General features: G+C 42.1%; 1 protein-coding gene across 16 annotated transcripts in view; it reads right to left on the reverse strand.

Moving 5' to 3' along the window:
• Positions 1-17,997, reverse strand: part of TSPOAP1 (TSPO associated protein 1) — a 97,305-nt gene that overhangs the window by 20,788 nt on the left and 58,520 nt on the right. For 10 of the 16 annotated variants that reach the window (XM_072138015.1, XM_072138026.1, XM_072138028.1 and 7 more), the window contains 11 exons: positions 17,808-17,891; positions 7,406-7,495; positions 7,201-7,323; positions 6,035-6,139; positions 5,328-5,378; positions 5,144-5,164; positions 4,602-4,788; positions 3,515-3,607; positions 1,793-1,977; positions 1,514-1,623; positions 40-149 (listed from right to left, as the gene is read on the reverse strand). In XM_072138015.1, coding sequence (XP_071994116.1) covers positions 40-149; positions 1,514-1,623; positions 1,793-1,977; positions 3,515-3,607; positions 4,602-4,788; positions 5,144-5,164; positions 5,328-5,378; positions 6,035-6,139; positions 7,201-7,323; positions 7,406-7,495; positions 17,808-17,891 — 1,159 coding nt within the window. The remainder of the gene's footprint in view (positions 1-39; positions 150-1,513; positions 1,624-1,792; positions 1,978-3,514; positions 3,608-4,601; positions 4,789-5,143; positions 5,165-5,327; positions 5,379-6,034; positions 6,140-7,200; positions 7,324-7,405; positions 7,496-17,807; positions 17,892-17,997) is intronic. The other 6 variants (XM_072138027.1, XM_072138030.1, XM_072138018.1 and 3 more) reach the window with 5 other exon arrangements.

Raw genomic sequence — 17,997 nt, forward strand, 5'->3', positions numbered from 1 at the left:
AGGACCGCTGAGTTAGTGGTTCACTTATAGGTAACCTACCTTCATAAAAGCCATCATCATCCATGTCCCCATAGATGTAAATGTATTCTCCTGCTGTGAGGGGAAGTTCTGCTTCAGGATTTTCATTGGGACCATCAAACGGATTATAACTATAAAATAATACCCCAGTAAATTAAATCAAACAAATAATAGTGTAAAATGGTAAACTACAAAAGTATTACAAACCACATTTAATGAAGTAGTTTCCCCTAGAGAACAGAATTGATGTAATTTTCCATTTTCAAAAAAAAAATAAAATAAAAAAATATATATATAGGCAGCTACATACTGTGGGGGAGGCTGCCGGCAGCTACATACTGTGGGGGAGGCTGCCGGCAGCTACATACTGTGGGGGAGGCTGCCGGCAGCTACATACTGTGGGGGAGGCTGCCGGCAGCTACATACTGTGGGGGAGGCTGCCGGCAGCTACATACTGTGGGGGAGGCTGCCGGCAGCTACATACTGTGGGGGAGGCTGCCGGCAGCTACATACTGTGGGGGAGGCTGCCGGCAGCTACATACTGTGGGGGAGGCTGCCGGCAGCTACATACTGTGGGGGAGGCTGCCGGCAGCTACATACTGTGGGGGAGGCTGCCGGCAGCTACATACTGTGGGGGAGGCTGCCGGCAGCTACATACTGTGGGGGAGGCTGCCGGCAGCTACATACTGTGGGGGAGGCTGCCGGCAGCTACATACTGTGGGGGAGGCTGCCGGCAGCTACATACTGTGGGGGAGGCTGCCGGCAGCTACATACTGTGGGGGAGGCTGCCGGCAGCTACATACTGTGGGGGAGGCTGCCGGCAGCTACATACTGTGGGGGAGGCTGCCGGCAGCTACATACTGTGGGGGAGGCTGCCGGCAGCTACATACTGTGGGGGAGGCTGCCGGCAGCTACATACTGTGGGGGAGGCTGCCGGCAGCTACATACTGTGGGGGAGGCTGCCGGCAGCTACATACTGTGGGGGAGGCTGCCGCCTGCTATATACTGTGGGGGAGGCTGCCGCCTGCTATATACTGTGGGGGAGGCTGCTGGCTGCTATATACTGTGGGGGAGGCTGCTGCCTGCTATATACTGTGGGGGAGGCTGCCAGCAGCTACATACTGTGGGGGGGGGGGGGGGCTGCTATATACTGTGGGGGCGACTGGCTGCTATATATTGGGGGGCTGGGAGCAATGCATTTTCCACCCTCGGCTTATACTCAGTCAATAGGTTTTCCCACTTTTTAGTGGTAACATTAGGGGTCTCGGCTTAAATACAGGTCGGCTAGAGAATATGGTAAGCATATATTTCCTGGTACATTATCTTGCCATTATTTCTTTATTTTATGCACCAGTGATTATTACTACACAAAACGAAAACAAATATCACCATTGCCTGTACATGAAACACACAGATTCAATTTCTTTTCAAAAGCATTATGGTTTTACTAGACGTTGCATTAGATTTACAGCTCCTAAACATAAGATAATATCACCTGTATCGTGCAAGAAAAACTTGCAGTTTAGCACTGGAGCGGGCTTCTGGTTCAGGGTTTAGTGAAACGCTGTCTGCTTCCAGCTCCTCCATTTCGCTAGCAGTGTCAACCTGTCAAACATTGGACACAAAAATAGAATGTAACAAAAGTGTAGACAATCCAAAGCATTTTCTAATGTATACAAATACTGCACAACAACTAGATTATATCCAGGTAGACCAACTATCTACAGGAACAAAATACAGTCCACTATTCAAAACAGAAGAAACAAACACTTACTTCTGGCGTGGGACAGGACTTGGAACTATCATGGGTGGAGTCGGATTTGGATGGGGTGCAGGGAGCTTCAAGAGTTTGTTTGCCTTTGGCAGCCACTTGAACAGGGGCCTCCACACTGCTGACATGGTTGCTCGGCTCTGGTACTTCAGGTATTTGCTTCTCTTCATTATCCTTTTTTTCTTCTACTGTCAAGAGAATAGGATGGTTCATGTCTATCACTAGTAATGAAATGACTTACAAGACTAACAGTAATGAACTATACATATTGTGCAAAAAGCATTCCATTTATACAATTATTGAGTATCAATCTAGATTATTACTACATTATACTTCTAGATTAACCCTTAAATGTACTTAAGGGAATCTTCAACCAAAATCAAGCATGATAAACTGGGACACTTGAGGGAGTAGGGGAGAGGTGAGTCCGTGTAAGTCTGTAAAGCCAGATCACAGAGGGGCTAGGGTAGCCATTCAGACTCATTAAAATAATTTTAAAAGGAAGGAGGTCATAAATAACACATTTAAAAAGAATATCACAGTCACTGTGCCTGGATCTATGAATAGTGACCCTTGTTAATCATATGTCATTTTGATGGTAGGTTTCCTCTAAGAGGTCAAGAATTGCCCTGTCAGGTGACTGAATCTGCCCTATGCCAGAATGGAAACAGATATAGAAAAAAAGAGGCGATACGGGCGCCACAATGTGTAAAAAACGTTTAGCAGTAAAAACAAGGTGTTTAGAATGGTGCTCACCTTTATAGGTTGTACGATCGGTACAACACGTTTGAGCGCAGTTTTTGGTTGAGTTGTTTCGGCGGCCGTCCTGGGTAACGAGGTGGGGCGTTCTCACCCCGTTAGGTTTATCAGTTGGTAGTGGTGTGTTCCAGGTTGGTTATCGGCGCCAATAACTCCGTTCGGTAGTATTATTTATATAATTAGTTTTATTCATAAGCTGTGTAAAACGCGTTTCCAGCCTGTACTAGGCTCTTCATCAGTTACATATAGCATGGAAGCTATATGTAACTGATGAAGAGCCTAGTACAGGCTCGAAACGCGTTTTACACAGCTTATGAATAAAACTAATTATATAAATAATACTACCGAACGGAGTTATTGGCGCCGATAACCAACCTGGAACACACCACTACCAACAGAATGGAAACAGACAGAATTCAATATTTAGTTTTTGTTCCATTCCATCTTGCTAATGAGAAAAGAGCAAACACCAGCTCAGAGAGAACTAAGAATTGGAGAAATTTTCCCAGAGAGGGATAATGGCTAATAATTGCAGAATAAAAGTTACACAATAGCCAGAAATATATGTTGTTCTCCATATTAACTCATTGTACTACCGATTTTGTTAAAAGGTTAGCTTTAAAAGATTACTTTTCATATTTTTAACCAGTTGATCTTTACTAAAAACATTGAAGATCTTTCACCTACAGAAAGAAATCTACAGTACAACCATCAAATCCCAGACAAAGTAAAGCCTATAATTAGCCCTTCATGCATTAACATCAGTGTGTTCAGAAGACTTTCTTGTGCCCGAATGTTGTGAACGTACATTATACTAGTGCAGTATTCATGCTGTGTAAGATTGCTGACATGACTGATGCATGCAGTGCAGAGTCACTCGGTGCATTAGGAGTGTGCCAAAAACAAATTCTAACCCCACACCAACACCAAGTGCTATTTACACAAACAGGTTGTGGGTGTCAGTACCCTCCATAGAGAGATAAATAATGCTTGGACTGCTGCCTTCCAGGCTAACGTCTACCAAACTGATCACATCCCAGGAGGAGAACGAGAACTCATCTAGAAAAAAACATAGGGCATTAGCGGCTAAGAGAACAAGTCTCTGTTTGCGTTACTGTGGAGGCTTTCACTCATAGAAGAGCCACAACAGGTACAGCAAGTAGTTCTCTGCATCCTAATAAGTCTCCCATGAACTATAATATGTTTCATATTGGGTTCCAGATGTAGAATACGCTTTACTCAATGTAAAATCTCTGCATTACATTTGTTTACACAACAGGAGTCTTGTGTAAAAGGTCAAAATGATTACAAACCTATTTTACTGTTCTTGCCTAGCAACACAAACATAACTACTAATTAGGATTTCTCTTCTGATGTTAAATTTCAATAAAATTAAAATACTAAAAATAATTTCTCCAAAAGCTTCTATTAAGGCCCCCATTCACATGACGACATGGGGGCCGGTTGATACGACCGCACAATTTGCAGCCAGATCATGGCCCCCATAGAGGTCTATGGCACCCGGTGTCTCAAGACTTGTCCTATTTTTTTGCCATACTATGCTCACCAATCCTGGCTGTGTGCTTGAAGGGTTATGACCTTGGTGAGCACACATATGTGTCCAAGGGGCATAATTTTACATTCTTTGTAAATGCATCAAATTTAATACAGTGGCCAATGCTAGTTTATAAATTGGGTACATCCTTTGAATGTCTAGTCTAGGGTACACCAATTATTTGGCGACTGATCTTTACATTTAAAAAAAAAAAAAAAAAAAAAAAAGTATGTCCAGCAATAACTTGACAGCAATTCTAAGTCTCAAAGAGGCCACTTTGTTGGCCCAAATATATTCTTTTAGCTTCATAAATGTGGCCGAATGAAAAAAGACGACTGTGCCCACATTTTAAAAAACGATGCATTAAACATCATTAATTTTGCAAAACCAAGTATGTCAGCAATTTTGGCACAACTTCATAAAAGTATAGTAGCTGTGGGCCACCGTGACAGTTGTCCTTGCACATCGTGCTGCGTGACTGTAAACCAAGTAAAATACCTCCTTTTTCAGGAGAGAGGCCTGGCGTAGAGCAGCACTGAGGTGGAGGCAGCTCCGAGGTCACCAAGGTGGAGGCAAGAAGGTCAATGTTCCCAGTTTGTAGACGAAACCTCTCCAACTCTTGTGATAAGAGGCTGAACTGTTCTGTCTGACTGCGACATTTCTCTTCTAAAAGCTTCACTTTAGACTGGAAGAAAAGGTAAGATGACAATTAACACCAGGTCACCTGGGGATGTATAGGGATGGGATCACACATCGCGCTCTGTACATGCAAATAGAGACTGTGAAGTTGAGTTGTGAACTCAATGTTATTTGCGGGATTTGGGAAGCATGAGGGAACCATGAGAATGGAGGAGGATGAGCAGGGAGATGAAAGTTTGAAAAAAAAAAAAAAAAAAAAGTCACGTATGTTTGTCATTAGGGTGCTAGGTCAAAACCGAGTGACATGTTTTCTTTAAATCTCATTCACAATGCTGATATTATAGACCTGCTGCCTTTACTGCTTGTGTGGCTGACCTAACAGAGAAAACTTTTATCCATACCTGTAAGGTATCCAAAGTGTTCTGAGCATGAAAATCAAGAGAAAATATGTTAACTTACAAGAAAATGGTACATCTTTTGATAATTTTCTGTTACATCACATAAATCATAATCAATAGAAATTCCTGGACAATCCCTGTAATGTACATTTGCCACGTAAGCACAGAAGACATGTTTACACGTTACCTCCAGAAGCTGGACTGCACCTTCATGTTCTTTTTGAGCTTCAACCTGGGCCTGCAGTTAGAGAATAAACCAGCTTATTTTTTATAAATGTTACATATGACATCTTCAAGAGAGTTATTAACAGGGATATATATCATTTAAGACCAGCTAATGTTCTCAGTTTGGTATCATTTCACCCAGAGAAAAAAGGGATCACACTAGCAGAGTAGCAATTTCCGATCCAAGACATTTACAAACCAATAGACCATATATGCGCAGGTTAGATCGCCAAGTATAAGATAGCATGGTTCCTCTCACCAGCTGTTGCCCCCTAAACCAGCAGCACTCCCTCATGCTTCTGGGGTTAAGAGTAAAAAAGAAAAAAAAAAAAAAATCTTCTAATCTGACTACTATATACAGATGTAGTGTCCTTAGCTTCAATGGTGCAATAGACAGGTGCCAGGAGCCGTTCTAGAATATGGCATGCAGTGCCTTCCTTCCTTGGCAAAATATGCGCATAGATCATACAGATCAGCTGTATAGGAACTTATCAGGGTCCGGTTCAGTCATTCGTAAAAACAAAAGGAGGCACCAATGATTAATATCAATAAAGAACACACCAATTTGTCAAATGTAAACCTATATAACCTATGAAAAGTCTACCTGCATAACAAAGAAAATGGATTTTACAAAGATTGAGTAAAAAAGCTCAGGTAGCAGGTTCCCACCTGCTGGAGACGCTTTACTTCCTCCTGCCTTTTCTGTAGAGCTGTTACAGCATCCTCATGATCTTTTTCCAGCTGCTGCCTTCTCTCCGCCACATCTCGCATGTGCTAAAAGAACACGAAAAACACTGACAAGTCAATTGATCACACAGAGTAACGTTCATTTTTGTTTTGTTCGATTTTAGGTTCTGGTAAATTATTTGTTTAACTGCAACATTATGTAAATGATTTGATATCTAAATGTACGGATATGATATAATGGCTCAGATTCTAAAAATAACCCAAAACTTTATTAGTAACATATCTTCATTGGATTATAACACGGTCCACCCCTTTTCTCGGATATAACAGCTTACTGGACATAAATGTGCTCACGGAGGAATCAGGAACCTTAAAATGATATCATCTAATGTGTCATGGTCACTATAATCCATTTATATTCTATGTGAGAGGGTGAGAGCCATTAACTTTTTTCATGCTCATACATACATGCAAATACATATGTATATATGCCATGAACTTTTAAACGCTCATATATTATATTATAATATATATATCTCCCGCGCTTAATCCAAATCAGTCTGATGATCTGACGGCACGCTCCCAAATTGTGTCACATGGAAGCAGCGCAGCTGCACCAAAAAACAATTGCGTGCCGTGTAATCCCAGAAAACTGCAAAATGTTCGATGAAAGTGCGATCCGCGACCCTTAGTAAATGAGCCCCATTGTCTGTAAACGCATTCCATGAGGTGTTTAGCGCTGCAGAATACGATGATGCTATACAAAAATGTATTATTTATTATGAATAAATTTTCTGCAGTGATCCGTGGTCTAGGAGGATGGACTGATTGAATGCAAATTTGAGATCAGCTCTAATGAGTAAAAAAATATATCTGCCATTACTGTACATGCCATGAAAAGGACGCACTTGCCAGTAGACAATGCTCTAAATTGTCAGCCATTGAAACTTTCAAGTGTTTGGCCACCTCAACACCAACAACCAGAGACCCTCAGAACCTTTTTGTATGGATCAATTTACGTAAATTTTGATCTCACACTAAGGTACCCAAAATGCAAAAAAACCTAACCCGTTTATTATGTATATGGCCCTGGAAGAAGTACTGTGGTAGATTTTACATGATTTGATTATCTGAATTCCTTTCTGTACCTTCAGCACTTGCTCTAGGTTCTCCAGCTTGCTTTGCAATCTATGTATCTCCTGAAGAGCAGAATCCCGTTGCTCGGTCACCTCCGCTAGATGTCTCTTCAAGTCAACATTTTCAGATTCAACCTACAGAAAATACCTGACATTCAAACATCCAGTGACTAAATGCTATAGATTATCTGCACAACCTTCAGGGAAATGTGCTGACCTTCGCTGCCCTCTTTACTCTGATGCAGAGCCTTGAATTTTCTTCCACAAGATGTGCATTTTCGGTTTGCGTCTCCTGAAGCCGGAGTTCCTAATTAAAAAAAAAATAAATAAATAAATGGTGAAACATAATATGAAATAAAGCAAAACAGAGAAAGATCTATTGAATGTTATAAGACAGCATGTACAATTTCCTCTTAGTGGAATAAGTGACTGGTTTATGCCCCCTCTGCATATTTTGCTTTGTGCTACCTACATACATTTGTGGGAGAGATCATTAGGCCTGGATCAATACACAGTGGGACAGATTTATCAAGCTGTCTGAAAGTCAGAATATTTCTAGTTGCCCATGGCAACCAATCACAGCTCCCCTTTAAAATATTCATTAGTAGTGGTAAAATGAAAGCTGAGCTGTGATTGGTTGCCATGGGCAACTGGAAATATTATGACTTTCAGACAGCTTGATAAATCTGCCCCAATGTATTATCAAAATAAAATTACTCTGGGGAACACTAATTTTGTTCCCATAAAACATGTAAATCTATAAAAATCCATCATGATAAACCAGGGGCACTTACTCATAGATCCCAGCACTGTGACTGTGATATTCTTCTTACATTTGTTATCCATGGTCTCTTTCCTTCTAAATTAGACTTAAAAAAAATATGCTAATGAGTATGAGGGGCTCTGGCTTGTCACTGAAACTTATTGTAATGAGATGTTCTTGGACATCCAGACAGCCCCCCCTGCCCTCAGTAGCCAGACAGCCCCCCCTGCCCTCAGTAGCCAGACAACCCCCCCCCCCCCCGTCCTCAGTAGCCAGACAGCCCCCCCCGCCCTCAGTAGCCAGACAGCCCCCCCCCCTCAGTAGCCAGACAGAACCCCCCCCCGCCCTCAGTAGCCAGACAGAACCCCCCCCCGCCCTCAGTAGCCAGACAGCCCCCCCCCCGCCCTCAGTAGCCAGACAGCCCCCCCCCCGCCCTCAGTAGCCAGACAGCCCCCCCCCCCGCCCTCAGTAGCCAGACAGCCCCCCCCCCCGCCCTCAGTAGCCAGACAGCCCCCCCCCCGCCCTCAGTAGCCAGACAGCCCCCCCCCCCGCCCTCAGTAGCCAGACAGATCCCCCCCCCCGCCCTCAGTAGCCAGACAGATCCCCCCCCCCGCCCTCAGTAGCCAGACAGCCCCCCCCCCCCGGCCCTCAGTAGCCAGACAGCCCCCTCCGGCCCTCAGTAGCCAGACAGCCCCCCCGGCCCTCAGTAGCCAGACAGCCCCCCCGGCCCTCAGTAGCCAGACAGCCCCCTCGGCCCTCAGTAGCCAGACAGCCCCCCCGGCCCTCAGTAGCCAGACAGCCCCCCCGGCCCTCAGTAGCCAGACAGCCCCCCCGGCCCCCAGTAGCCAGACAGCCCCCCCGGCCCTCAGTAGCCAGTGGGCCCCCGTATGCCCTCAGTAGCCAGACAGCCCCCCTGCCCTCAGTAGCCAGCGGGCCCCCGTATGCCCAACTCCTAAAAGATATAAAGTCAAAATTCACCTTTCCGACGCCCCCTGCAGGTCTTTTCTTCTGTCCGGCAGCGGCAGGTCCGGTCAGCACACACAATCCTCAATCTGTGCAGCCGACACACACAGACCTGCCGCTTCCAAACCGAAGAAGAGAAGGACTACGGGGGGCGCTGGAAAGCTGAGTTTTGACTTTTTTTTCATTGACTGAAGTGAGGTTTTCAGCACATTTTTTGTGCTGGAAAACTCGGCTTATACTTGACTATATATGTATATATACTGTTCTTCCACTGTACTTATTTCTTGATGGAAACTAGAGAGACTGCTAGTGAGAAATAGAAGTTATTTTTCTGAATCAGCAGCACAAAAATACCCAGAGTCAGGTGAAAAATTCCAGGCACCACAAATATTTTTTATAATCTGTTCACCAGTGTAATTGATGCCCATAGGGCAAAAATTATCAGCTTCTTTACACAAGAACAAGCATTTTATTTGGGATCAGTTTGGGATTCATATAACAACTTACACATTTGAGTGGATTAAATAAATTACATTTTGCATGTAAAAAACAGTCAGATTTTAAATGAATGAATATTAGCTTTTCTTAAAGATTGATGACCTTTTCTTAGGATAGATCATCAATATCATTTAAGCAGGATTCCAATTCTCAGCATCCCTGTTCATTGGCTGTTGTAGTGGGCAGTAAAGACACTAATAGCTTCCAATTAATGTGACATGGTGTCCAATACCTTTCCCACCTGAGACATGGGGAAGAGGCTATTGTTCATTGTCTCATGGCTCCTACAAACAACTAATCTCCACTAACTAATTTGCCAATTTTATTTTTGGCTCTGTTTTTACAGATTTCACTTTTTTCTTTGGTTCAATATGATCATGGGGATTTACATAAGTTCTATTATGTTCAAATAATTTTTTTTAAATTTTTAAATAAAAAACATTTTAACTGGTTCGTGACAGCCCGCCGTGTATTCACGGCAGCGGTCGGGTCCCGCTGCATGGAGAGGGCTCACGGGCTGAGCCCTCTCCATAGTCGGTAAGTCTTTGCTGCATATTGCAGTGTTATTACAGCGATGGCTGCCGGCAGCCTCAAAAAGATAGCGGCGCATGGGCGCCGCCATCTTACCTAGCATCATCGTTCCCCGTGACGTCATCGGGAAGCGGCGATCCGTCTCCATGGTAGCCTCGGGTCTTCAGAAGACCCGAGGCTATTTCGTTTTAACCCCTTCATTACAATGCGCTGATAGCACATTGTAATGAATGAGGAGGAAAATCCCCATATACTGCCATACTGTAGTATGGCAGTATATGATAAGATCGATCAGACAACCTAGGGTTAAAGTACCCTAGGGAGTCTGAAAAATAGCAAAAATAAAAAGTATTATAATAAAAAAAAACCTAAAAATTCAAATCACACCCTTTCCCTAGAACTGACATAAATATAAATAAACAGTAAAAATCATAAACACATTAGGTATCGATGCGTCCGAAAATGCCAGTTCAAAATATATTAACGGTTTTTCAATGCGTTTAACACCGTAACGGAAAACAGCGCCCAAAGTCGAAAATGGCACTTTTTTGCCATTTTGAAAAATCTAAAAAAAATCTATAAAAAGTGATCAAAAGGTCGTACAGTCCTAAAAATGATATAATTGAAAATATTATCAAATGTCGCAAAAAATGACACCACCCACAGCTCCATACACCAAAGTATAAAAAAAGTTATTAGTGCCAGAAGATGGCAAAATCCAAAAAATAATTTTTGTACAGGAGGTTTTAATTTTTGTAAATGTATGAAAACATTATAAAACCTATAAAAATTTGGTATCCCCTTAATCGTACCAACCCAAAGAATAAAGTAGACATGTCATTTGGGGCGTAAAGTGAAAGACGTAATATCCAAGCCCAGAAGAAAATGGCGCAAATGCGTTTTTTCACCATTTTCACTGCATTTGGAATTTTTTTCCAGCTTCCCAGTACATGGCATGGAATATTTAATACCATCACTATGAAGTGCAATTTGTTACGCAGAAAACAAGCCATCACACAGCTCTTTACGTGTAAAAATAAAAAAGTTATAGAAGGTTATTTGAAGGTGGGGAGTCAAAAATGGACATGAAAAAACAGGAAAGGGCCAGGTCCTTAACCGGTTAATTAAAATCTTTTGTATAAAAATAATTTTCTTTATTACACAATATTCTGATCAACTTTTTCTATGGCTCTGTAAAGTGAAGTAGAGGTATAATGTGTTATTTTTTGTGGGATGAGCTGGCTTTTTTATTGCTACCATATTGGGGACTGAAGGACCGGTTTTGTTTTTTACTTTCTTATAAAATTATTTTAACAATTTGTTTAGGTTCAAGTACCCTGGGGGGGGGGGGGGGGGGTTGTTGATCTCATACCATATACTGTGATACTATTGAGTATCACTACTGAATTCTCTACGGATGTGCGGTTTACATTCCTTGTATATTGAATAATTACTTAACTGCCTGAATAGAACGTTTTAAATACAAAAATCACATTTATTAAAACATATACAGCCGTATATTAACTAGACTCAGGCTTTCCAGTGTAATTTTCTTTCACCCTCTATTAGTAAATAGATGCTCTTCGGCACCAAGGGTTCCGGGATCACACACTGGACTAAAGCACGCCAACCTCAGCACTTGGTATGTCTGAATAATGTCCATAACATATCTGTCTGCTAAAGGATAAAGCAAACCAATGCACTGCCTATTTACGCGTTTCCCTGCCTGACGCGTTTCTGCATCGGCCCTTATGACAGATGCATCATCCGAGTTTTTTACACCAAAATACCCTAGGGGTTGCCACATTTTATGGCCTCCCTAAGGGACAACCCCCTTAAAGGGATGCCCGATTGTATCAGGAATTGATAGTGTCGCTCAGAATGTGAGTCTGTATGTGGATCAGATTCTTCGCCCCTTCGTCCAAACTCTTCCATCGTATGTGAGAGATATGATGGATGTGCTAAAGAGATTGGAGGGTGTCCAGGTAGACCAGGGAACCTTTGTAGCCAGTCTGGACGTTGAGGCACTTTACAACTCAATACCACAGGATGCTGGTTGTAACGCTGTTGCATCCTTTTTACATACTAGAGGCACGCAGTACATGACGCATAATGAACTAATGTTCTCTCCTTCGTTTTGTATTGGAACACAATTCTTTCACATTCGATGGCAAATTCTACCATCAGGGAAGTGGCTATGGGGAGCCTTTGTGCTCCCACATATGCTAATCTCTTCCTGGGTTGGTGGGAGAAAGAACTGGTCTTTAATGACCAGTTGGAATATTTGATGCCCATTGTAATGATTTGGCTACGCTTTATAGATGACGTGCTCATTCTTTGGAATGGCATGGTCGAGGAATTTAAGGAGTTTGTAGCGGTCCTTAATACGAACACCATAGGACTTTTCTTAACCTCAGAGATCCATGGAGACAAGATCTCATTCCTTGACCTCTCCATAGAAAAATCAGAGTCATGAAGGCTAAAAACTAGGATCTTTAGGAAATCAATAGCTATAGCCTGTTGGCATGGAATAGTTGGCATCCTACACCACTTAAATGTGGTATTCCTAAAGGACAGTACCTCCGAGCAAGGAGGAATTTCTCTGACATGCCGGCATTTCTTGCAGCAGCTGCTGACCTAAAGGACAGGTTCCAGGATAGAGGGTACCCGACCTCTCTCTTAAGAGATGCCCATCAGAATGCCCTTTCTGAAAGAAGAAAAACCCTCCTGACCCCCGGAGTAGGAATGAATCCTCAGACTCCATGCATATCATTGCAACCTATAATGCACAGCATGGACAAGTCAGAGAAATTCTCTCTACCTTTTGGAAGTTACTACAGATGGATCCAGATGTGGGCCATCTGGTAGGTGACTCTCCAAAAATAGCGTACCGAAGGGGTAGAAACCTAAGAGACAAATTGGTGCACAGCCAGAGACGTGGCTCCCTAAACCACCATGTGGAACTTTCAAGTGTGGCTCCTGCAAAGCTTGCCAATCGCTCCTTCCAGGCAAGACGTGCACGAGCAATGTTACGGGGCGTACTTACAGAAATCAACAATTCATTAACTTCAAGTGGGGTCATCTATTTGCTTACCTGTACGTGTGTATCCCAATATGTGGGAAAGCCTATAAGGGAGTTCCGTGTGCGCATTAGGGAACATATGAGGAACTTTGAAAAGAGGATGACACAGTTATATTCCGACATGTCTGGGAGAAACACAGAGAAATCCGATGTGCAGTAAATTTCAAGGCATTGAAGCAATCACACCACCAATAAGAGGAGGGGACTTTGTTTGGTTACTCAAAGAGAGTCCCGTTGGATTTGTGTAATGGCTACAGAAAAACTGCAAGGTCTGAATGACTCCATTAATTATGCCTGTTGTTTTATAATGCACGGATCATGTGGGTGGACATGATATAGCTCTATCACACTATAATATAAGGTGTCTTATCCCCTTCCCCTCCCTTTTTCAATTGGGGTCACTGTGGGGGACTGTAGTGTGGCTCTGGTCTCCCTGTTCCTCCCTTAGATTTTAAGTACATCACACCTATAGGGATAAAATATATATATCGTCCTCGCGGGGTGGGATAGATGATGCACTAATTCAAATCGCAATAATCATAAATTCATAAACTTGCATCCATTTCTCTTGCTTTGCTTGCTCTTCCTTTAAATCTTTCTGCAATCCCCCAATGTTTAAGTGATGCGTTTTCGCATTGTTTTGGTCACCGACCAACGTAGCGAGCCCCTGTGCACGTCATGCGACTTGTGGTCGTTGCGATTGGTGGATCCGATGGAGTACCGCCCACAAGAGGTGAGGCATTATAAATAGCTGGCTGCAACACACGGCGCGTATGACCGCTAAAGTGCTGGAGAGGCAGACTGACGGCTGTAGCTACCTGAGCGTTACTAGCGGTGGTTGCAGCGTCTGTACTGCTGCATTAAGTGTGAATGTGCCTAAATGTTGGTAAGCCTCTGATGATGCATCGGTCGTAAGGGCCGATGTTTGGGAAACACATAAATAGGCAGTGCATTGGTTTGCTTTAACCTTTAGCAGACAGATATATGTTTTGCACGTTATTCAGACATACCAACTGCAGAGGTTGGCGTGCTTTAGTCCGGTGTTTGATCCAGGAACCCTCGATACTACTGTATTGCAGTACATGGGGATTTTACTACTGATATGTAACCGTCTGTCTCCAGATAAGACAGGCATGTGGGGTATGGAGAAGCCAATATGGCGGCTTTGCCCGCGGAGGTTAACAGCTCAAGAAAAGACTTGTAGATGAAAGTGGGAGGCTCAGACAACAAAGGAAGTCAATCTTTGCTCTCAGGCAGAAGGAATAGGTCAACAATATTACATTTCTGGAATATCATTGATCATATCACTTGAACAGCCTCAAAATAATGTAGTACATTGGCGTAACATCACAGTCTTCATCAAACGCTGTCTATACCCTTCCACCAGGCACACTTTACTGTAATTAAATATTTACTTTCATGTCTAGATGTGTTACTAAGACAACACTGGTGATCTTACAGACATCTTAAGAGACAAAATAAAAAAAAATTGGCTGCTGTACAAAGAAAAAAAATGACTGTCAGGCATATCCTATAAAAAGAACATGAGCCATATGAATATTAAAGTGTTTTGCTGTAAAATATAAGCAGTCAGAGTATATATTTCCATTAATTTAGAAAGAAATGTAATCATCAAAGATCAAAGTCATGAAGGAAGCTCCAGCACAATCTTTGGGAGAATTATAAGTTCTGCAAGTCTGACAAGTCTTTCTGGTAGGAAGTTTATCGGGATTAAAGGGGTTGCCCGAGTTCTTAAAAAAAACTAAGGGAGGCTTAAAAAAATAAAGTCCAACTTACCTTCCGGTACCCTCCGGTATCCAGCGCTGGACTCAGCTTCCGGCCGCACCCGACAACCTTCCGGCCCCCATTCACAATGCTGTGAATAGGGACAGATAGGCGTGCCCGGCCACGGCCGGCCGGCAGCGGAGTCCAGCGCTGCTCCAGCGGCCATGTTTGTTTACATGGCGCCCGGACCGGAGCGACAGCAGCGCTGGATACCGGAGGGCACCGGAAGGTAAATAGGACTTTATTTTTTTAAGCAGCGCCCTCGCGGCCTCCCTTAGTTTTTTTTAAGAACTCGGACAACCCCTTTAAAGTGTGAATATGACTCTTCAAGACCCAAATGCTCCATTTTTGGATTTACAAATCAATGTTTTACTATATTTTCATTAATGTGAAATTAAACTCAATCCTAAATAATACAATTCAATAACTGTCCTTGTATATGACGCATCAGTTACCGTAAAACAGGCGACAACAATAAAATAAATAGCCCAATAGCGGGACATGTATAATATTTAGCCAATGAGCAATTTCCTCCACATGAATTATGTCATAATGTTATCCAGGCCTCTACAGTTTCTCTTCCATCTACCACCAAACTCCATCAGGATAAAAACGGAGGCTTATTCTTATATATCCAGGCTCCGTGACTGTGGTAATCTTTGGGTTTTTTTTTCCTTTTCAACTTAGAATTTATTAAAGTTTTCAATAAAACAGTACAATTAGAAGCAAACATCAAATAGAACAGATTACAATGTATGGTCGACTAGGAATGAAGACTCGCCATGACACACCACTAATGGATGATTGAGTCTGGATGTTTCCCAAAGAGGTGATAGTCCTTTATAGTCCATAATAGACCCAATTCTGAGTTCCGACCAACCAAATATTTTCTTACCAAATCGTAAACAAAGAGAGACCCGAGAACTTGAAAGAGGAATTAATGGAGAAGACCCGTGGGTCAAAGCTCTGTTAGATTACATATAATAAATTCCGATAGTCAACTACTTCGTAAATCCCAAGGGGGACCAAACAACAGTGAATTAATTTACTTGATTGTACAGGGTGGCGAAGAAACGCTCCATATATCTCATATAATTAACAGGTATGAGGAGGTCAGTTGACGCTTCCAAAAGAGGGAGATGAGGGTTTTAGCTGCTTTGAGTATGTGTAGCAACATTGTTTTACATTTGCCTAGGACCAGGGACGGCAGACGTAAAAGGTAAGTCATTGGATCTAGCTGAAAGTCAACCTCCAAAGCAACCCTTAAAAACCTCTGCACTGTGGACCACAAAGGAATGATAACCCTACAGGTCTGGAATAAATGAAACAGGGAGGCTCCTTCTTCCAGGCAACAGCAGGTACCCATTACGTATGGTAAGCTTCTTATATTTGTTATCCATGGCCTCCTTCCTTCTGGACCACCTTCACCTACCCAAGCTCTTTCCAACAATTCCAACATATTTGCAATTTTCTTTCTACCCCCTGCCAAACAATTAATGTCAATATTTAGTCCCTGCTGTTGGGCAGAGACAAAGATAAGGTATCTACCCCAGCCATGGGCACCCATCTAAAAGTAGATAGCCTAGTTAGCATAGTTTTAGGGTAGTTTCAAAACCTTATATGCTCAATAGGCTCTTTATTGTCAGATGGGATGCCCTGGACACAGCCAAACATCATTAAAGGGGTTGTCCACATGATAGCGGATAATTGCATAAATCGACGATCAAATAGCTCGGACCCCCAACAATCATGGAAGCAAGGCTCCCAGCAGTTAGAAGAAGTGGAGATCCTCTTCTCACTAAAGGGTGGAGGGGCAAGCTGAGAATACACCCCATGTCTTGACTTTTTCTAAAAGATAACAGAACGTATAACCAAAGCACATCCAGCGTACCATGAATGAATAGGGTTGCATTCATATAGGACACTGTAGTGGACCACAAAAGCAAACCACAATGTCCACCACCCACCCTCGCAAAAAACAATTAAGGTTTGCAATGATATCAAATTTCTATAATGAAGTATTGAAGTTTAAGATAAAGTTGCAATAATAAACTTAACAGAAATTGTCATTTTTGAAGTGTGAAAGGGCGAGTTAATTTTCACTTAGGAGTTCTGTTTTTTCACTTTGTTTCTGCAATTTTCATAAAAAATAAATGTTTGAAAAACAGAAAAACGTAGGGGATTGGCAGCAGAAAGTAGTGTAATCAACAAATGCACAAAATTCTCAAACACTGTTCAGTGACTACAATCTTGACACATACCCAGTATTTCTTACTTGCTTCCTATAATGTTGAACATGTAGATACAGATTATAAAGTGACCGCTTCTCCGCATGCAGTTTTTTCTTTTATATACTTAAACTATATACAACGACGAGTTCCCATGCAGAAAGCTAGCTTTTATAAAAGTTTCAACATTAAAAAGAACTAAAACTAAATGGATGGCTTTAAACCCTATTTGACATGCCCTGTGCAGAACGGTCGTTTATAAACATGACAGTGACCAACTTTAAATGGCCATATCTCCTGTACCATGGCACCTAGAACACAATTTTCTCTTTAATATGGATTGGCTTGTATGGACGCTGCACAAAACCAGAGATATCCACCCTAAAAAAATCTATATTTTTTTTTTTTTGTACAAATTTATGTACAACTTTTTATGCATAACTTCAAGAGTGGATAATGTATATATGTTCTTATTACATATGATCCAATTACAGAATGACTGCCTTTCGCATCTACCCACAAATATACACTCAAGCATACACACTGCCACATGTCTTATGATCTACTCCACTGATGCCTACAAGTGTTATACATAAGGGTAAGAATTATTTATAAAAATATTATAACTAAACAATGTATTCTTCTAGGAGCAATCTCATTTAAAGGGGCCAATTAATTATCATTTCCACAAAAGAGGAAAAGAAAACAATTCTGTACCAGCGTCAGAAGCACAGATTATGACTAGACCAAGAAACATACAGAACCTTACCAATTCTTCACATCTCTTCTGCTTTTTCGTTACCTCTTGCTCCAAAACTTCACATTCTTTCCTTTTCCTACTTAATTCAACTTCCTTTAGAAAAAAAAAAAAAAGACACAAATGATTTAGTATGAAATTGGAGCTCTATAGTTCCAATTAATATATACTTGAAGGTTATAGTAATAAAAAAAAATCACTG

Source organism: Engystomops pustulosus, chromosome 2, assembly GCF_040894005.1.
Source record: "Engystomops pustulosus chromosome 2, aEngPut4.maternal, whole genome shotgun sequence".
Taxonomy (NCBI): Eukaryota; Metazoa; Chordata; class Amphibia; order Anura; family Leptodactylidae; genus Engystomops; species Engystomops pustulosus.